We start from the raw sequence: 22138 nt of genomic DNA on the forward strand, positions 1-22138 counted from the left end.
CTGAATGACTTCACCGAGCAAGGCAATTTATTTATTTTTCAGTTCATTCCGCCACTATATTTTACATATGCGTAATTTTTTGATTGACTCCACTTTTATTAAGATATTATCGTTACACTAATATTAAAGTATAATAAGTACAAATAAGATATCATTGAATTAAAAAAAAAGATAATTGGTTATTTGATTCAGTTTGTTCAAGTTTTAATTAATAAAAAAGTCTTTCTTAAAAAAATGGCACAATCTTCTCTCCAAATCAACAAGCCTTGTCATATCAATAATATTATTCTTCGTCGGTTGCCGACAAATGTGTAGCTTCAGTGGCTCCAAGCTGAAAAAAAAATAATGGATTAAAATAATTCTCATTGATTTCGTGATTGTAATTAATTTAGTATTCACAAATTATTCAAGAAGAATAACTTAAAGAACATGTTGCAGCAATGAAAAGCAATGTACAGTTTTTATTTGGATCATAAAAGTAGCAGCAATTATAAGAATACAGAGTTTTACTGCAAGATTTTCAGAATTAGGCGTTTCCATCCATTTGTACTTGCAAGTATCATCAAAAATTAATTTAATCATGGGAAGATGGCGGTTAGATAAGATTGGGCTAAAACTTTTTTATCTGTCTTTGCGAATACCACAAAAGGCAAGTGTAGGAAATTTACAACAAATTTTATGATTACCATTATCACAAATAAAGAAAAGCGATCTATAAACAATGTATGGTGATTTGAAAAGAAAACGTTCTGCAACATCATGAGTAAATTAGAGACTATGTATCAAACATAGAGATAAAATAACATTAGCTAAAAGATTTTCCAAGAACTCGAGGTTTTCAGTACCTGTCAATGGTTCCGCAACATTTCCAAGTTAACCAGATGTTTTTAAAGAAACACTGTTGATATCTGGCTTACACAGTATCTTCATTGCATTAAACATAGCTGTTGGGAAAAGTGATTATTCTATTTTTAGTAAAATTAGCTTCATTGGTAATAAAAACGTTTATAGCAAAAATTAGTAATTGTAAAGCTATCCGCCAAAAACCATTCACAAAATGTACAACTACCGTTATGTAACAAACCGCATTTTGGGATTCGAAAGCGATTAAAAAAAATAATAAAACGCAATACAGGCAGAACTTTGTAATTTAATTACGAAGTTGCGTCTTGAGAACCGAGGGTCCAGACTAAATACTACGTAGGCGGTTCTGGCAGGAATGTGCCGAGGTGGCAGTTAGAGTAGATGGAGCAGGGAAGAAATGAAGAAAAAATCGGGGAGTCGGTTACGGGATTGGAACAGAAAAGCATCGGGCGAAACCGGGAAATTAAAGTTTTTGTTGTGTTTTTAAATTCGAGTCGTGCGATTTGAACTTATAGCAATTTAGTTATAAAATTCGTTGAATTGGATTCTCTTTCTTCGATGAATATTTTACTTTAACAAACGGGTAAGCGTTATTAAAATCTTAAACTTCCGATTTCTCATTGAACCTGCTAACCACCTCGGCAAATTCCGTAATGATGTTGTTGAATAGCTTATGTCATGTAATTTTTACTTTTTAAAATCTTTGTCAGTTGTTTTTTTTTATATATATAATATAATACGTTCTTGTTCAAAAATAAAGCAAACTTATTCTTTAGCAGTGAAATTTCGTTTTCTTTCAATCTATTTTTATTCTTAATTTCAAATTACTGCCGTTCGCTTTCAAGTGAACGAATGCAGTGTGCCAAACCCTAACTCAGTCATTGCTAGCTATCAAGAAAACGGTAGTGCGTGGACAGTTGGGTACGCGAGCCGCTCCGTGGACCTAGCTAGGAAACCCACTACGGGAAACGAGAACTTCTCGAGAGCTAGTTTGTGACAGTTATAATTCAGACCAATAAGGGCTTGTGCCTATTAGACATGGTAAGAATGTAGAAGCTGCCCATAAAGACTTCTTCAAACAAGAAAGCTGATTATATACATTTGAACTAATATTTTTTTCAGGATTTTCATTTCTAACCCAGTGATTAATTCCATTTTTATTAAGATTTTATTATTAAAAAGTTACATTAATAATAAAGTATAATATTTATAAGTACAAATAAGTATAAATACTGGTATCGTTGAAATAAAAAAGTGTATTTGGTTATTTGATTCAGTACGTTCAAGTTTTTATGAACAAAAAAGTCTTTTTAAAAAAAATGGCACAATCTTCTTCCCAACTCAACAAGAATCATAAAATTATTCTTCATCGGTAGCCGCCAAACGTGTTGTAGCATCATTGGCTGCGTTCTGAAACAATACCAATAATGGATTAAAAGCAAGGATTATCATTAAACAGACTGTTGAGAAAACTAATTATTCTAACAATGAAGATTAGCGATTTTGCAAAAATTGTGCAAAATGGGCATAGAAGATGCCATAAAGAATTTTCTAAACAAGAAAGTTGAAGAAACACATTACTGATAACTTCATTTGCATCTCAGTTCCAGTGTTGGAGCGACAAAAACATAATAATAGAGGCCCACTGGGGCCTAAGTGCGCGTAAAAATTACGCACCCCTGTACATACATACAACATAATAATAATACAAAACCAGTTTATAATATCAATTTATTTAATTAGTAGCACTTCATGTTTTAGATCAAATTAGAGATTAAAACAACTTTATCAAGACCTTTAAAAAATAGTAATTTGTTATTAGTCATACTGAGTTTCGAGTAAATCATGTGTTATGAGAATGTAATACCAAGAAATGTACACCAAAAATGTTTTTTTATTCGATTAGCAGGTGGTAGAGCGATATGGTTCACCAGGTGTGATTTATCTTATTATATTTTTATGGAAATTACAAAGTATTAAGAAATGATTAAATTATATCTGAGTCTATAATATGCCTTCATGTGTGTATCTTTGAACGAACAGATTCCAGTATGATAGATTCGTTTCATATTTACGTGTATACAGTCGTGACAAACAGGTGTCCCGTATCTTCCATGATATCATTTTCCTAATAAAATGTTTTCGAAATGTTTATAACAATCGCATGGGAACTGTTTAATGTAACACTTTTGCTTTCAGATGCATGAATGTAGAGAAAATATGAAAATTAGAAGAATTTGTAGTTTCACAAGTTGCTAAAGGAAAAATCGGTATTCGGAAAATCCTAACTAAAAACGTTTAGAACAAAAGTTGTAGCAAATTTTACTCTTAACACATTGCTGTGTAACACTTTTGCTCTCAGATGCAATTAATTTTAGTTTTGCGATTTGCATTGCTATCAAAATACTAGATATCTTGAGTTAAGGATAAATTTAAGTAGAAAGAATTCATAGTTCAGTTCTTTTAGGTGATAGCAGTATTACCGAAGGTCAGTCCCAATTAGAGATTACAAAACATCAAATTATCATCAATCATTCACGCAATGGATTATAGTGAGAGCTCATCTCACATATTGTTGATTAATCATGTAATAATTAAACATGTTGCGATAGGTAACAGAAGGAATTAATTAATAACATTATGAAAAGTAATAATAAAAAAATTCTTATTAATTTAATCGATAATAAATACGTGGGGGAAAAAATCAGATAAGATACGGATAAAAATATTTAAACGATATTTATTTTATGTAACGGGGAAAAAATACCAGAAAGTAATTATTCTGGGCTTATAGCAACACGTTTCGTAAATTTGCTGTAATTTTACTTTAAAAAGGATTAAAAATGGAAAATGGTATAAAGTCAGATGACAAGATTAAAGTAGACGAGGCGAACGAGAAAATTAATGTTGAGAAAAATCAACAAATTGGTAAGTTAATTTGCACGTGATACAAAAAATATCGATTATCAATCAAACTTATCTCAAATGCTATTTATGTTGTAAATAATTACATATCCGGGTAATTTATTATATAATTGATTACGTTTTTTATTCAACAAAATTGTAATTATAATTTTATTTCAATTTAAACAGAAACTCCAGAAGAATCAAGTTTATCACCCACCGATAATAATAACGAAGTTAATAATAATTTCAATAATACTGAAAATGATGTAGGAGAAAATGAGAGCGCTCTAATAATTGAGAATAATATCGATGGTACTGAAAAATCCATAATAACCCCTGAAAATCAAGAAATATCTGTTCCTCAAACAGCTCTTATTGACGATTCTGAACAGCTTATAGCACAACCAACACTACTTGTAGATGTAGATCCAAAGAATTCTGAATCTAACGAAACGTCTTCATTACAAGCAACTTCAGTAGTTGATGCAGAAAAAGAAATACAAATTCAAGAACAAATTTCGCCTGATTCAATATCTGATGATAACAAAATTGATGCTGATAAAGGATTTGTAACTAACTCAGAAATGCAGGAACCACCAACATCACCCCAAGTTCAATCGTCTTCTTTACAAGCAACTTCAGTAATTGGTGATGAAGAAAAAGAGATACAAATTGAAGAACAAATTTTACCTGATTCTGACCTTGTAAATAACGCACAAATACATGAAACACAAACATCTCCCCAAGTTGTACAAATACCCGAAAATATTTTCAACCTCGATAATGCCCTTATAAAATTAATAAAACAACACGCTATAAGCTTAGGGTTCCAAGATGTAACCGTTGATGTAACCCGTGGAACTGATTTGGGGGATAATTTTATGGGTTATATAGGAAAACTAACTATTAAAGGTAAAAAAAATGAAACCAACGAAGAAAATGTTATGAATTGGGTTATAAAAACCGCCCCAAATAACGAACTTTACCGAACGCTTTTAAAAGTATCTCTTTTATATACAAGAGAAGCTTACGTTTACGAACATGTTTTTCCTATATTTAAAAATTTCCAATTGGAAAAAAAGATTTTAAAACCGTTTCAAGAATACCCTCAATTAATTTTTACTACTTTAGAACCGATGATAGAAAGTATTGTTATGGAGGATATGAAATCAATTGGTTATTCAATGACGAATCGTCAAGAACCTCTCGGATTGAATTATATCAAATTGGTAATGAAAACATACGCGAAGTTTCACGCTATCTCGTATGCTTTAAGGGATCAAAAACCGGATGTTTTTAAAACGTTAACTGGTAACGTTGAAGATATAATTAAAGAAACTTTACACGAAGAAATGGCTTATAAAACTCAAGGACCTATGATAATGAGTGCTTTAGAGTCTTTAGATCCTGTTAAAGACGCAAGAGCGATTATTAAGTTTAAAAAATTTGCAGAAAAATTTGTAGAAATCGTTAAAACTACCATTAATAAAGTAAATCATTATTCAGTTATTGGACACGGAGATAGTTGGACTAATAACATTTTATGGAAATATGAAGATCCTAATAATCCAACAATTCCAACCAAAGTATGTTTATTAGATTGGCAAGTAGCCCGATATGGTTCCCCAGCATTAGATTTATCATACTTCCTTTTCACGTGCACCGATAAAGAATTCCGTGATCATCATTACGACGATATGATTCGACTTTATTATTACACATTATGCGATCATTTGAACGCATTAGGTAGCGATCCAGAAGTTCTTTTACCTTTCGACGTGCTTCAAAAGGAATTGAAAGAATTTTCTGTTGTTGGAATGTACATGTCCATTTTCGTTTTGTTTATTTGTACAAGAGAAACTGAGGAAATGGCCGAATGGAGATCGAAAGATGTAAAATCCGAAGATGTTAGCAACAAATGGGCTACTAAAAGTGTTAACGCCAATAAATATCAACGAAGAGTTCGTGATGTTATAGTCGATGTTTTTGAAAAAGGTTATTTAGATTGTATTATGTAAATAGTATGCAATGTTTTAGTGTAAAAACTCAAAAAAATAAAGATAAATTTAATAGATTAATGTTTATAACTTCATTGGCAATTTGTTACCGTTTTCTGTTGTTAACTCTTGGTGATTCTTCTGCGGCTGGGATTTAATTTATTGCAATTTTCCCGATGCAGAGACGAAATTCGCGAAAAAAATTGATTATTAGTTTATCACTGGTGCGATTATTAGAAATAAGGTGGAACACGGAGAGTAGAATAAAGTGGAAAAATATGGAAGAGGGATATGTACAGGGTGGCCAAATAAGTACAAAGTACTCTATCTCGGAAACTACTCATTGTAGAGACTTGCGATAAAAATTTAATGGCCAAAGTGGCCAAGAGAAAATCCTAGAAAGTATTTTCAGGTTTCTAAGATATTCTAATTTCAAAATTTTGCGCGCGGCAAAATTGCACGATACAATTCTGCCGCACACTTGCAGCGCTATGTTTAGACACACCTTAATAATTTAAGTTTTCTCTCTTTTAAAGGTAAATTTTCGTAAACATATAAAAAACACAATTCATTAATAGTGTATGTACAAAATGTTGTAATTTCATGCAAATTTTCATACCAACATGCCAAAAGCGAAAACTACAAAAATAAATATAAAAATAAAAGATAATTTATTTCAAATAAATATTCTGGGTAAATGTACAAAACAAAGGAAAACAATCACAAAAACATGCATAAAACAAGAAAACGTGTAATAATTATAATTTAGTGCATATCACAAAAATACAATGTTTCAGGTAACAAATAACTACAACAAAAAGTTCTTTTACAAAGCGAGAAGCTTAAATAGCAAGCAAAATAAAAATATTAAGTACATACATCAGCCATCTCCTTTAGTTTCTCCTTATTTTTTCTTTTAAAGAATCCAAACTAAAATTTAAATTAAAAAGAAAAATTTAGAATTTTTAAAATTAAAATTAAATCGTGTATTTACCTTGTAAAGCACAGCGGCGATTATAGCTAAAACTAAAACACCACATAGTACTGCGACTATAATGATCCAAATTGGAACCATTTTCTCAACATTTGGACCAACCAAAACACTTGATAAGCTCTTATGAAGACTGAAAATAAATAATGATTTAGTATTGATAAAGTATGTATTATTGCAAAATTTACTGTGTTGATTCTAAAGCTTTATCATCAATTTTTGCACCAAAATTAGTGCTATAAATAATTACGTCGCTTTCCCCTAGAATATCTAAAAATAAAAGAGATTAATAAATATAAAAATTTTAAATGAATACCAATTACCTCGTGAAATCGACCCAATGTGTAATCTATACTTAAATAGTATTTCAATTACATCTCTATTTACACGTCCGGTACTACATTGAAGTTTTTCGCATTTTAATCCTTTTTCTACTTGTCCATCATCGGAACAATTAATATAAAATTCGGTGAAATGTTTAAATTTTTGCGTGACATCTTCGACGGTATTTCTTCGTCTTCTTTTACTTCTAGTTGTGGAACTATCAGCGTTACTTAATGATTTTTTTTCGATAAAAGCTACCGTGTTGTCACACGTAATAGGATGTTCTTTTAAAGTTGGTTGATACATTTCAATAAAATAATCTGTTCCATAACTAACCGGTACTTCAACATCTATTAATACGTTTTCTAACGCACTTGGTCCTTCTTTTTGTATCTGATTTAAAACTAAGAACATTAACGAGAAATGTATTAGAAAAAAAAAAAAGAAATTACCTGTAAAACTTGAGTAAATTCTACGGTTGAAGATGTGTTATCGAATGTATAATATTCTTCTTTGGATCTCCTAAAAATTTAAGTTGTAAACACAAATTAATTAATTAATAAAAAAATCAATTTTACCCTGAAATCTCTATTTTGGCACTTTTCATTGCTAAAAGTTGCACTTCCTTAAATTTTATTCCGTTATTTACACCAATAGTTGAAACGGAAACGTTGAACAAAAGATTTTCAGTTGTACCTTCATTAATATGGCTCATATCCAATTCTAATTCTACCGTCTAAAATAAAAAAAACATCCATTCCATTAAATAAAGATAATGTAAAAATGATGTATGGAGATACTTAAAGAGGATGAGGAATGGAAGAGACGAAGTCAGCAGAGATATACAAATGACGGAATGGAGAACCTTCTTCATGGGATTGTTGGGAGGGGTGGAAGAGAGAAAAATAGGAGAGAGAGTGCAAGGGGAAGAGGAGATAACAATGAATGAAGTGGAAGGAGTGTTGAGGTGACTGAAGAGGGGAAGTGCGCCAAGAGAGGATGATCCAGAATGAGGCATGGGTGGAGGCGACGGAAACAGTGAAGAAGAAGATATGGAATGTAATAAACGATATGCCTACTGTATAAAAAGGGGAGTAAAATAGAGAGAAACTGAGATATGGGTTCTTGGAGGGTAATAAGGTCGTGTCGCACGTGAGGGCTATGGCAAAAAGAGCGAACAGGGTGACGGGGCAGCGAAATACGAGGAAAGGATAGAGTGAAGGCCGCATTGCAGGATCTTGGGAGAGTGCTGGAGAAAATCAAGGAGAAGGAAAGATATTATAGGAATATATAGTGGGATGTACAATAACTGAGATATAGTGGAAAGAATTAAGGGATAGGGAGAGGGACATACAGAGGCAGGAGAGAAGGTCACAGCTACGGGAAGGAAGATAGTGACAGAAGAACTGCTAAAGTATTTGTTGATGGAAGGGGACGAGGAAGGGAAGAGTGGAAGCAGGTATTGGGATGATGTGGAGGTGGTGTAAGCTATATGGAAACTATTGGGAGACGCTGAAACACATACTGAGAGGGTGTAGCGAGCTTTTGGAAGAGGGGAGAGGGCAAGAGATGGATGAGGGAGGTGATTGGGGCGAGAAGCCGAGGGTGTGGAGATGGAGGAGGAGGATAGAGGGTGTATGTCATTAAAGGAGAAAATATGGTAAACATGGTACACAATAAAGCGCTTATTATTAAAGATAATGTACCTTTTTATCGCCTTCCAATGGATTTGCAATTGTACAAGTAACCTCAGTATCAACCAATTTACAAGTCGCAGGTAATTTTCGTAACGTAACTTTTGGTTTACTCGGTAATTTAACAGATAGTTTGGTTTGGTAGGCTTTATCTCCTGTGTTTGAAACTTCAGTTACCAATTTTATGTATGATTTAGATCCTATTGTAAATATGTTATCACTATTTAAAGCAAAAAAAAAATTAAGTAACGAAAAAGAAAACAAATAGTTTAACATAAGTTTAGTTATATTTAACTATGATCGTTAGTAAAAGTGAAGGCCCTTCAATTTATATCTTCGCAAGGATTCGATGAAAGAAATCGCGGTAAAGTTTGTTGTAATCACTGAACATTTCTACGTAACATGTGTTAATTTGAAAAATTTCAGCTCCGTCGTTTTCTATTTATCACGAGTTAAATGAAAAAACTATCTGATCTTTGAGGGTTGAGGTTCATAATTTTCTAGTCTAAACCCATAAATGGCTAAAAAGGTCCAAATCTTAGCCATTTACGGGTTCCTCCAGTATTTGTGATTAAAATTATGCCACGACTTGCAGAAACACCTGTATATGTAAGACCATAGGAATTATTATTAGAGAATTTTTAGATTTCTCTGAACTGAGGAACCTTGATTTTTGGCACGAATAGTAAATCTATTCAAGGAAATAGAACAGAAAATAGAAACATGGAAGAACTATGTTGAGCAACTTTTTAAAGACGAGAGATAGCGAATCAATCTTAAAAACCTTGAAAATACAGAAAGGACCAGTCTAGAGACAATCTACCAGTGGAAATTCTTAAGCTGATAGAGGAGGACCAGATCCACATATTGGTATAACTGATTAATGATGTATATAACTCGGGAATAATAAAAAATGACTGGTTACTGTCAATAACTACAATAAGCCTCATGAGCTACACGTTAAAAATCCTACTGAAGGTGATCCATAACAGAATATTTAGAAAATTGGATGCAGACATTGGCAATACACAATTTCGATTGCGAAAAGGTTTACGAACGAGGGAGGTATTGTTTGCACTCAACGTTCTGTCACAGAGATGCTTAGATATAAATCAAGACTTACATGTGTGTTTTGTAGACTACAAGAAGGCTTTTGATATCCTTAGGTGGTAAGGATAAACACCACCTACTCACAGAAACTTTGTTAAAGAAGAGAATTGATCTCAAAAACATAAAAATAATCTCTAACCTTTATTATGGACAAAAGGCAGAAAAACGTGTAGAAGATTTAACATCTGATGAAATAGAAATTCAAAGAGGGCTTCGACAAGCATGTACTTTCACCAATCAGCTTTAACCTATACTCAGGAGATAAGCCTCCTATATAAGTTATATTACCCAGAACGCACGAAGATCTGCAAAAGCTTGTTAATAGAATAGTTACTGTAATAGTAGCAAACAAAGTAGGTTATTACAAAAATACCGAGAAAATAATAATAAGAGTAAAAGAATTCAAATACCTAGGCACAATTATTAATGATAACCACGACAGCTCTCAAGAGGTGCGCATTAGAATTGAACAGACTAAAAGCACGTTTAATGGAATAAAGAAGCTTTTTTGTTGTCGAGATCATGCCATGCAAAAGTACCAATTTTTGCAAATCATTATGCAGGGAAAAATTCTGGGAAAGAGATCCATAGGAAGAAGACGTAACTTATGGTTGAAGAACCTTCGAGAGTGGTTTGGTTGCACAAGCAACGAACTATTCAGATCGAAAAAAAGAAGTAGACAAAAAAAATATTTACCCATTCTTGCTGATTTCTTCAAACAGTGAATTCACATGAAGAATAGGATAACATTTGTTATCAGTACCACATCCCAAATTAAAACTAACTGATCCTGTAACGTCTTGTTTACTTTTCGGATCAAAAACGGGACAGGATCTGCAAAAAGCATCGTTTCCGCTGATTCCTTCTTTTTCAATCACTATCATTTCAGGGTTAATGGTGCGTTCTTCTAATTTATAACTTAACGTGTAATCCATTTCTTTGTCAATATTTTGAGGATCATCCTAAATTTAAAAAAAAATTAGATATATTGATACAACATTGTTAACATTATGAAGCTTACTTTTACTATTTTTATATTATATGTTTGAGTTATTGGCATACCAGGACCTAACAATTGAATTTTTTCCGGAGCTTCTACAATAGCCCTTCCGTAAGTTGGATCAATGACTAAAGTCGGTATTAAAGCTGCCATAAAACAAACAATAATTAAACAAAAAAAATAACTAAAAACCTTCAATTTACTCAATTTAGGGTCTTCTAATGGTCTTTTCGTTTCATACTCTACAGAAAAAGTTAAATTAAACGCTGTCATTCCATAGTCAATTGTAACGGATTTCACCACTTGTGGAAGTTTTAACGTAATCACTGGTTTTGCTCTGAATATAAACGCTTGTTCCGATTTATAAGCTCCAATTGCTAAATCATTATATCCATTTCCATCGATATCACGCGGTCGAGCAATACTTCGTCCAAATCCAAGCACATTCAAGCCAATATCTTTTCCTTTTATTATTTGCGGGTTGCTTACAACGAGACCTTCTTTACTACCTCTATAAATATACACACTTCCTATTCCATTGTCTGCATATGTTGCAGCTACAGCAATATCTATAAATATTTATAAAAAAATATTAAAAGAAAGTGCATAAATTTTTATTACACTTATACTATTTGCTGCTAACATTACTAACTTTGTATAATTTCTTAAAATTATATGTGTAGATGACTTTGTAGATGAAATGTATTGATATTACATGTATAGATGCAAATTGAATTGTACATTAGTGGTGGAACGGATATCCGGCAACTATCCGGCCTATCCAGCAATTTTTTAAAATCCGACCGGGCCAAAGCCGGATATTAAAAACCTATTACTTAGTACTCCACCATTCACAGGGATTAGTATCTCTTTTAGGTGTTGGACAGTGCAGATAATAATCAAATTCAACCCCAATAGACTTTTTTCATTGAATACAACTTTATTTATCATTAGCAACCTCATTGTAACAATCCCAATACGCTATATAAATAAAAAAATCTCTTGTTGGAGTTTCGTCTAGTTTTCTTCTCTTCGCTTGTAATTCATCATCACTTTCATTAATAACAGAACTGTCGCTGTTATCACTTTCGATTATGAATTAAAGTATCCTCCTTTTAATGCAAAAAGCCGTTTTGAAAAATCGCTTTTAGTTCTTGAGAAATAAATTTTTGAAATGATTGACAATTTTTTCGAATTTTGCAATTTTCGCCGATTAAGTTTTAAAAATTCGTATAAAATCCAGTTCTTGGAATATGAGTATGAAAATGTACCAAGGTGTTAATAAAAGTGTCCTTTTTCCAATGAACTAACCCGTTTTGAAAAGTAACTTTTAATTTTTGAGAAAACAATATTTGAAGTTTTGATGAAATTTTCGATGTTGCAATTTTCATCGATAATTTTCAAATTTCGCTATAAAATTCATTTCTTGAAGGATCCTTGTAGAAATATTACCAATTATTAATTAAAGTATCCTCTTTTTAATGCAACAAGCCGTTTTGAAAAATCGCTTTTAGTTTTTGAGAAATAAATTTTTGAAATGATCGACAATTTTTTCGAATTTTGCAATTTCGGCCGATTAAATTTTAATAATTCGTATACAATCGGTTCTATGGAATATGAGTATGAAAATGTACCAAAGTGTTAATAAAAATGTCCACTTTCCAATGAACTAACCCGTTTTGAAAAGTAACTTTTAGTTTTTGAGAAAACAATATTTGAAGTTTTGATAAAATTTTCGATATTGCAATTTTCATCGATAATTTTCAAAATTCGCTATAAAATTCATTTCTTGAAGGATCCTTTTGAAAATATCACCAATTATATTAACTAAAGTATCCTCTTTTTAATGCAACAAGCCGTTTTGAAAAATCGCTTTTAGTTTTTGAGAAATAAATTTTTGAAATGATCGACAATTTTTTCGAATTTTGCAATTTCCGCCAATTAAATTTTAATAATTCGTATAAAATCGATTTCTTGGAATATGAATATGAAAATTTCCCAAAGTGTTAATAAAAGTGTCCTCTTTCCAATAAACCCACACGTTCTGAAAAATAACTTTTAGTTTTTGAGAAAACAATATTTGAAGTTTTGATAAAATTTTCGATGTTGCAATTTTCATCGATAATTTTCAAAATTCGCTATAAAATTAATTTCTTGAAGGATCCTTGTGGAAATATCATCAATTATTAATTAAAGTATCCTCTTTTTAATGCAAAAAGCCGTTTTGAAAAATCACTCTCAGTTCTTGAGAAATAAATTTTTGAAATAATCGATAATTTTTTCGAATTTTGCAATTTTCGCCAATTAAATTTTAAAAATTCGTGTAAAATCGATTTCTTGGAATATGAATATGAAAATTTCCCAAAGTGTTAATAAAAGTGTCCTCTTTCCAATAAACCCACACGTTCTGAAAAATAACTTTTAGTTTTTGAGAAAACAATATTTGAAGTTTTGATAAAATTTTCGATGTTGCAATTTTCATCGATAATTTTCAAAATTCGCTATAAAATTAATTTCTTGAAGGATCCTTGTGGAAATATCATCAATTATTAATTAAAGTATCCTCTTTTTAATGCAACAAGCCGTTTTGAAAAATCACTCTCAGTTCTCGAGAAATAAATTTTTGAAATAATCGACAATTTTTTCGAATCTTGCAATTTTCGCCAATTAAGTTTTAAAAATTCGTATAATATCCAGTTCTTGGAATATGACTATGAAAATTTCCCAAAGTGGTAGTAAAAGTGCCCTCTTTCCAATGAACGAACCCGTTTTGAAAAATACCTTTTAGTTTTTGAGAAAGCAATATTTGAAGTTTTGATAAAATTTTCGATGTTGCAGTTTTCATGGATAACATTCAAAATTCGCTATAAAATTTATTTCTTGAAGGATTCTTGTGAAAACATCACCAATTATTAATTAAAGTGTCCTCTTTTTAATGCAAAACGCCATTTTGAAAAATCACTTTTAGTTCTTGAGAAACAAATTTTTGAAATAATCGACAATTTTTTCGAATCTTGCAATTTTCGCCAATTAAGTTTTAAAAATTCGTATAAAATCCAGTTCTTGGAAAATGAGTATGAAAATTTCCCAAAGTGGTAGTAAAAGTGTCCTCTTTCCAATGAACGAACCCGTTTTGAAAAATAGCTTTTAGTTTTTGAGAAAACAATATTTGAAGTTTTGATAATTTTCAAAGTTCGCTATAAAATTTAATAATAATTTTTTTTTATTAAACATTACATTTTTTAATCTCTTATTAAACATTACTCTCTACTCTTCTAAATAAAACATCAAAAATATTTGAAATTTGTAGTTAAATTTGGGTGTTCGAATACCGATTTTGCTTCATTAACTAACAGATTTTTTTAATGATGAAACATTCAATTATTTGAAAATATTAAGTTGAGAACTTAAAACATTTAGATTGAAGTTGTTTTAAATCTGCGATAAACAGCGTTATAAAAATCAAAAAGAATTACCGTTGAATCCATCAAAATCTATGTCTCCAAGTGAAGCTATTGAATCCCCAAATTGAGCTCCAACATCCTTTCCTTCTATAAAAATCCTATTTTCACTTCCACTAGAAAGTGTCTAAATAAAAAACAAATTATAATACTAAAACATATAAAACATATATTATTAAAACAACCTTTCCCCCTTTATAAATATAAATTTTTCCTTCATTGTATTTATTGGCTTTGAATGTAGGTGCACCGACAATAAGTTCGGAATAACCATCTCCGTTTAAATCGGCCGCAGCTAAAGCACCACCATAATACTCTCCGTATTGCACCCCATCGAATGAATGATATTTTTCGAATATGATGTTCTCATTGTTAATGTAATTAATAAGGTTAACTGACCCTATCATGCCTACTCTTGGAGCCCCAAAAGCGTAATCTAAACGGTCTTTCTCATAAAAATATCCAGAAGTTACCGAATATCCTACAAAAAAATCATCAAAAAACGTAAAAAATTGAAAAATAATCGTTTTTATGAGTTAAGAAACGTCTTATTACAAAAAATATTCAAAACTTCACCTTGAAATTACTTAAATTAAGGAATTTCTTAATCGAACGCGTCATAATTCGATTTCGTGCTACCGATAAGACTAGAATTTTTCGATTATTTCATACCAAACGTATTATTAATTTCCTAAAAATTATTAATTTTCAAATCACGACGTCTGATTAAGACTTATGAGTAACTTCAACAGTTCTTTTCCACACGCAAATTCCTAAATCGCGACTAATTCGCCAAAAACGGGTATAAAAAGGGCCCCGTTTGCCGTACAAAATCAGTTCAAGTCGTTCTCTGACTAGAACAACTAGCAAGTTACCAAGCAAATCATCTTAAAATCATCAAAACAACTTCAAAATGAAAACCATCGTTGTTATCATCGTCGCTTCGTTATTCGTCAACATGGTAAATATAAAATATAATTTAAATTATGAGCTGATTAAAAAAATTTCTTTTTAGACCATGAGTGATGCACCATCAAACATCACTACCAATGGAACTGCACCAGCAACCCCATCCTCAATTAATCAAACTGTAACCAATCAACCGGCTGCAAATGTATCTGTCCCATCTGGTAGTCCAGTGCAAGAAACTCGTAAAAGATTAGTTCGTCAAGTTGCTGATATTCCACCTACCAATCTTACGGCTACCGCAGTACCTGCAGCTGCTTCTATTTCAAATTCAGCTTCAATTCGTGCCGAAGATCCTGCTGCAAATAAAACTGTCGGAGTCGAACATAAAGTATTCCGTCGTAATGTTGCTCCTCAAGTTCCAATTTCACCGGTTGTTGCTGGTAATGTTTCGCAACCGATTGGGATTAATGCTACTAGAGTTAATCAAGCTGGAGCGGCTATTTAAATGTAATTGAGAAAATGTTTGGATCATGGATTATGCTTTTATATTTCCTTATAATTTTTCTATTATTTTTAAAATAAAAATTGATATGAGCATCTAAATTCTGAAAATTAATTTGAGCCTATTTCCTGTTTAATTTCGTTTAAATCATTTCTTAGCACACAAAAAAGAAAATATTTACATTTTTTGAAAATAACCTAATTTTCTGAAAAATACCTGATAAACTTAAATCGCCTATAGGATTCGTTCGAAAAGGTTCATATTTGCTATTAGAAAACGACGTAGATCTTCTACGTCTTCGTGCAGCACCCACACCAGCTTGTTCTAGCCATAACAAAAATGTTCCAGCCCAATTCATAGCCCCTGGTACACCAACTACTATATGAGTAGAATCAGTATTCTAAAAAAAAATTAATATAATCGATTTTCTTTTAAGTTAATATGTTTATATTAATTACATTATGAATATTGGCGAATTGTAAAGAAAATCCCGCTTGTCCATTGCCATAAGCGTAAATTAATGATTTCGGGTTTTTTCTTTCAAAAAAGTTTTTTTCGTCTGAAAACATCGTTTTATATAAATTGTATAATACATTGAAATGTGGTTGTTATTACCCTTCAAAGGAATTTTTTGTTGAGTGGTATTTTCGTTCGTGTTTCCCCAATGGCAAAAACCTTTTGAATAATAATCTGCAGTTTCTGTTGATCGCTCGATGTATCTATGACCACATGTCTAAACAGAAATATGTAATTAATCAACACCTTAACGCTACAAAAGAAGCATTATTAGAAATACTATCTAAATGCCGATTATAAAGTAGTTTGGAATTATGAGTTAATCTAAGGATGTGTCCAAACATTGCGCAGCTTGCCACAGGGTCTTGGAATCACGTGTTGCTGCCGCGCACTTGCTGCGCTATGTTTGGATACACCTTAAGACCTCTACTATACAAAATACACAAGCATAGAGTTTGCTTGAAAAAGAAATTGCTTTACATTTAGACGAAGTTATAAACTTCTTAGTGCAAAGTCAGAAATCCTACAGTCAAGATTAATCCAGTAAACGGATAAATTAACGTACGTCGGGTTTTATGGCACCTAATACTTACTGATAGATCTGTAAGTTAGAATGCTCGGAAGCAGTTAATTACTTTCTACAATCGGTGCCTACTCTGCCTCGATTGCTTTAAAAAAAATCGTGAAACCACAGGTGGTACTGTGGTATTATGTATATAGGCATGAATTTTTTGTAAATTATTTATATGAGCTCATTATGATCCTGGGCTCACACCGATATGTTATTATGTTGTCATTATATTTCTATTAGGAAAATATTTGTTCTTCAATATTCAGCTTTGACGACGGAAATTTTGAATTTGCTTTCTAACAATTTAGTGTAAAAATTACACAAGCAAGCAGTTACATTAAATATATTTCCGTTACTCAACTCAGATATACGAATATAAATAGACACACCTTTATGTAATCGACTAATGGTAAACACATTTAAATAATATTTAACTTTTACCGGAAACTGGCTGAGAATTCCGTACAAAATTCATCATGTTATCTTATCTTATACGGTGTAACGCATTTAAATGGATATCTAATGACTTAACCAAACCATCATTTTTATCGAAGCGACATCAACATCTTTAAATTGTTAAGCATTTACTCTTATGGAAGCGGAATCTAGTTTTTTGGCAGCAGTATATAGTCTTAGTAAGTAGTCTTATGTGGCAGCAGTATTTAGTTTGCAGGAAGTAGTATTTAATCTTCTTACAGGAGTATATAGTCTTATGGAAACAGTATTTAGTCTTCTGGAAGCAGCATCTACAGAGTGTTAATTAATTATCGAACCTAACGTCATCATTGCAAGTATGCAACTAATATCACAGTACTGGTATTGCAATACGCGATTTGCGTATGATGCGTTTTGCACTGTGATGTTGGTTGCATATTTGCAATGATGACGGCGGGTACGATAATTATTTAACACTCTGTACTATCCGTGCAAAAAGTCAAGGCACCTCAGTTTAGAAATCGATATCTTCGCAACCGCTCTATAAACAAAATTGCGACAAAGTTTGTTGTAATCACTGAACATTTCTACGCCACATATGTTAATTTGATAATTTTCGGATCCACGATTTTCTTTTTATCGCGAGTTAAATGAAAAAAGTACCTGATTTTTTTACGGTCCCGGCCACTTTCTTAACTTTGCGATTTTTTTTCTGGAAAACTATCGTACGAAAAAATTTTAATTTTGAACAGGTGGTAGCCTGATGTAATCTTAATGAGTGGTATATTTTATTTTTTCGATATTCCATACAGTTTCGCGAAAAATGGCGATTTAGTAAGACGCCGTTATGTCGAAAACGGCTGGGTGGATTTCCTCGCGGATTTGACAAAATAAGTCAAATAATATGTCAAATAAAAAATTAGAGCACCCTATTTTTTTAAAAGCGATTTAATGGAATTACAAATTAAAGAGAAACCGAAATAAGCTCTGCGGGATGACGGGGGTTCCGTCATGTCGGAACAGATGGTGCGTTCCAGACAGGACGTCGCCCCTTATTTCTTTATGTAGGTAAGATAAAGGCGCGACGTACTGTCTGGGACACACCATCTGTACCGATTCGACGGAACTCTCCTCTCCCCGCATAGCTTATTTCTGTTTCTCTTTATTTTGTAATTCCATTAAATCGCTCTTCAAACTCTCAAAAATCGGGTACTTTTTTCACTAAACTCGCGATAAAAGAAAAACCGCGGACCCGAAAATTTCCAAATTAACATGTGATACGCAGAAATGTTCACTGATTACAATAAATTTTACCCCAATTTTTTCCATTGAGCGGTTACGAAGATATCGATCTCTAAAGTGACTTTTTGCACAGATAGTAGTCGTAGTAGCTGTATTTAGTCTTCTGGAAGCAGTATTTTCATGACAAAATAAAAAACTTTTTATTTAACCCTGGAATGCTACACTTATTTTTATTAACGGGTCTACTACATTATAATTGGGATAATAGGGATTGATAATTAGAATGATGTACATGTTTACTGCTTCTTCTTTGCCTTTTTCCTTTTGTCTTACGGCGGAGTTGAGTTCTCGATCCATTTTTGGTACGCTTTTCTATTCCACTTCGTTCTACGACTCCATCCCTTCTGATCCTGTCTATAATTCGCCTTAGGTAATTCATTTATGCAGCTGTTACTTTGCTTTTGTGCCAATATATCAATCAAGCTCTTTTTTATTTATCAATGTTGTGTTAATCTGGTAATACACTTTTATTGCTTTGACCATTTTATTTTTTATTTTCTGATCTATTGTCCCGTTATAGCTCATCACTACCCCCAGGTATTCGTAGTAATTTACTACCTGTAGTTTATTCTGTTCGCTACTGATGTTTATGGCTTTTTCTTCTTTGCTGATTTGGTTGCTAATTTTCATTATTTTACTTTTTTGCACTTTGTACATTGATATTCCATTTGTTGACTGCGACCTGCACCGTCCTAACCGTGTCCGCAAGTAATACTATGTCATCTGTATACGCAAGACTTTGAAGGTTTACTTCTTCCATTCTTCAGTTTTAGGTTCAGATTTGCTCCATACCTACAATAAACAGGAGCAGAGCTCCCTATTTTACTTTTTTTACCATAATGAAACTTTTAGACTTCATTCTGACTATTCCTATTGTTCTTTTGCACAACGCTCTTGTGATTTTGACCAAGGTCTAAAAATTCCAGATGTACCAGGTATAGGTTTTCCTTCTTCTAATCTCTTGTATATGTTTTTGTTCCTTCTACAGCTTGAGATATCCTTGAGTATATCTTCTGCATACATGATGACAGGCAGATGGTCCTATAGTTATCACAATCGTTCGTGCTTCCCTTGTTGTACAATATCTCTGTATAATCTCTAGATATGACTTCTACATCCCAGGAATATCCTTTGGATCAATTGACCATCTCAAGGCTCATGTCATTCCTTCAAGCCGCCATTTTCTATGGTCATTACTTGTTCCCTTTCATTTCTAGAGTTTCTTGTATTGTACTTCCCCACTCTTTGGTCCTATTTTTTCTGCCTTAAACTTATCTTCGAAATATTTACTCCAGGTGTCCAGTATTTAGCTTACAAAGTTGACGTACTCAATAATTTAAAGACATTGTTGGAGTTTCTATATTGCAATGAAGACCTTTCCAGAAAGTTTTATCTAACACTTTTTTCTATAAAATTAATCGAAAAGAATTGCGGATTAAACTAATTTCTGTGAGATCTTCAAAAGACTGGGCTTTATAATATTAAGGTATTATTGTTAACTTACAGCAAATATTGATCCATCTGGACTAATATCCATTGAATGTCCTAGTGATGACCCCACTGATGTTTCTACATTAAGCTCTGAAAATTAATTAATTAAAAATTGTTTTTTAATTTATACAGTAATTAAAATTTTTTTTAAATATCTTACCTATTTTCATGTTTAGGAGATTACATGATTGTTTAATTCCACATCTATATACATGCCCCGTTTCTACACTCTTATTATATTTAAATTTAGGAGCCCCTATTTGAATCCTAAAATTAAATTCAACAGAATTATTATGGTATTAAATTGCGACTTTCAACAAGATAATAAGCAAAGAATTATAAATAAATAGCGGAAATTGAGGTTTTTCTACGTTTTTTAGGTAAAAGGAAAAAAGTAACCGAACTTTCGGAAATGACATCATCACCTGATACATATGTATCTACGCAAGTTTGATAAAAGTTAAAAAAATACGCATAAGAAAGTTGTTACAAGTTAAAACCTAAATTATATAAATTATTAATTAAATAAGATTTATTTTATGACTAACTTTTTAAACATATATGATTACTCAAAAAAGTAATAGTAACTTAATAAGTTATTAAAACACACCTCATAAATTTTAAATTAATTAAAACACAATTATCTTACCATGGGGATGTTTCGTTGTTACCCTCATATAAAATAACAGAATATCCAAATGTATTGTTGTCCTCACCGGGGTTTTTATAAACAATAGGAAACTTTGTATCAATATTAAAACTAAACACTCCACAAATCAAACTAATTAAATAAACCGAAACGATTATAAAAATTATTTTCCGAAACTCCATTTTAATTTGTTATTGTCTAAAATGTTATTTATTTAAATCAAAAAAAAATTTAAATGTTAATAACCGCGTTCATTAAAATTTTCACGCACTCAGATAACGTTCATGTTTCCTGTTCGTTTAACGCACCTCGAATGTCGTCGAATTTTCTGAAATATTTACTTCAGTAGTTTGTGGCCGACGCGGAAACGCCTATAAACCAGACTTTACCGTGACGTACGTTGTCTTCTTGGATTTACTTGATGAATCAGAGACGATGACTGAGTGTGTCATTGATGAATATAAATCTTGAATCTTTAAAACTTTCTAAAAAATAAATTTGTTTAACCTTTATCTTAAGTTGTGGAAGAAAATATAACAATTACTTCAACCGTATACTTTATCTTCTCGTCTTACAACTACAAAACACGAAATCAATACGAAAAAATAAAATTATCAAGGATTTTATAAAAAAAAACACATATATTTCTACTATGTATGTGTATAGTATAAGTATATCTATGGATTTCGAAAAAGGAAGGTGTTGTTTGTGTCAAGGTGAACGTACCTTATACGTGATCCTTTTTATAATATATTCTTCTTTAATGAGTTATTACAATTAATAAATTTTGATGTAAATAAACGTTATAATTATAACAAATTTATACAATATAGTCTTTAGTTAAGGTATGATAAAGATCTTATCTTGAATTTATTATGTATCTAATCGTTGCGATATTTCCTAACTTTTATTTTGAGTGATCGAAATAAAAATCTGTCTAAAACCAATGTATTAAAAAATGTATTAGACGTTCTACGTTAGGTTGTATATTTTTTAATGTTAAATTAAGTTGTATTTAATGAATATTAAGCTAAATTTAGCATAACCAAACCCACCTTGTTTATTTAAATTAATTACCAACCTTCGCGTTCGGTTCTAATTGTCTTTTACACGCAATCTACCTGAATTTAACTTTATTTTCTAGTTATCCTTTAAATCATTAGGAAATTAATAATTTAAGAAGTAATTATTAAGTAATAAGATTATTAAAAGTGTAGGTAGTGTGGTCAAATTAGAAAAAATTCTAAGAATAGTTATTTAAGTGGAACGAAAATTGCGGTAAAATTTGTTGTAATCACTCACCAATAATCGATGGTGCGTTCCAGACTGGACGTCGCGCCTTAATTTTACATACATAAATAAATAAAGGCGCGACGTCGAGTCTGGAACACACAGCAACACCATCTATTTCGATA

General features: G+C 31.6%; 3 protein-coding genes across 4 annotated transcripts; 2 read left to right on the top strand and 1 right to left on the bottom strand.

The window, feature by feature from the left end:
* Positions 1–9: 9 nt before the first annotated feature.
* LOC111420902 (integrin alpha-PS4-like) lies at positions 10–21285 on the bottom strand. 2 transcript variants are annotated; one of them, XM_023053961.2, is made up of 20 exons: positions 21268–21285; positions 20724–21208; positions 20235–20341; positions 20088–20164; positions 16375–16492; positions 16218–16318; positions 15976–16159; positions 14534–14829; positions 14364–14475; positions 11091–11456; positions 10909–11033; positions 10584–10849; positions 8790–8997; positions 7662–7819; positions 7536–7605; positions 7083–7476; positions 6948–7029; positions 6763–6892; positions 6648–6698; positions 10–331 (listed from the first exon to the last, which is right to left on the bottom strand). In XM_023053961.2, exons 2-20 carry the CDS (start codon positions 20903–20905, stop codon positions 284–286), a joined length of 3075 nt encoding a protein of 1024 aa, XP_022909729.2. In that variant the 5' UTR covers positions 20906–21208; positions 21268–21285; the 3' UTR covers positions 10–283. The 2 variants fall into 2 exon arrangements, with proteins under 2 accessions (XP_022909729.2, XP_022909728.2); XM_023053960.2 differs by lacking the exon at positions 10–331 and adding an exon at positions 2014–2274 and having other exon boundaries at positions 21268–21284.
* Positions 3551–5843, top strand: LOC111420903 (uncharacterized). Its single transcript, XM_023053962.2, has 2 exons — positions 3551–3792; positions 3958–5843. Exons 1-2 carry the CDS (start codon positions 3708–3710, stop codon positions 5787–5789), a joined length of 1917 nt encoding a protein of 638 aa, XP_022909730.2. The 5' UTR covers positions 3551–3707; the 3' UTR covers positions 5790–5843.
* Positions 15173–15860, top strand: LOC111420904 (uncharacterized). Its single transcript, XM_023053963.2, has 2 exons — positions 15173–15309; positions 15364–15860. Exons 1-2 carry the CDS (start codon positions 15262–15264, stop codon positions 15760–15762), a joined length of 447 nt encoding a protein of 148 aa, XP_022909731.2. The 5' UTR covers positions 15173–15261; the 3' UTR covers positions 15763–15860.
* Positions 21286–22138: the final 853 nt, after the last annotated feature.

The sequence above is a fragment of the Onthophagus taurus genome, chromosome 7 (genome assembly GCF_036711975.1).
Source record: "Onthophagus taurus isolate NC chromosome 7, IU_Otau_3.0, whole genome shotgun sequence".
NCBI classification, from domain to species: Eukaryota; Metazoa; Arthropoda; class Insecta; order Coleoptera; family Scarabaeidae; genus Onthophagus; species Onthophagus taurus.

Bases quoted from the DNA above. Each gene is read 5' to 3' on its own strand.
- LOC111420903 (XM_023053962.2), top strand. From the start codon at position 3,708: ATGGAAAATGGTATAAAGTCAGATGACAAGATTAAAGTAGACGAGGCG. The intron at 3,793-3,957 runs GTAAGTTAATTT...CAATTTAAACAG, and splicing joins TGAGAAAAATCAACAAATTG to AAACTCCAGAAGAATCAAGT.
- LOC111420904 (XM_023053963.2), top strand. From the start codon at position 15,262: ATGAAAACCATCGTTGTTATCATCGTCGCTTCGTTATTCGTCAACATG. The intron at 15,310-15,363 runs GTAAATATAAAA...ATTTCTTTTTAG, and splicing joins CTTCGTTATTCGTCAACATG to ACCATGAGTGATGCACCATC.
- LOC111420902 (XM_023053960.2), bottom strand. From the start codon at position 20,905: ATGGAGTTTCGGAAAATAATTTTTATAATCGTTTCGGTTTATTTAATT. The intron at 14,830-15,975 runs GTATTTTTCAGA...ATTTTTTTGTAG, and splicing joins AGGCGATTTAAGTTTATCAG to GATATTCGGTAACTTCTGGA. The intron at 14,476-14,533 runs GTTGTTTTAATA...TTTTTTATTTAG, and splicing joins ATATTTATAAAGGGGGAAAG to ACACTTTCTAGTGGAAGTGA.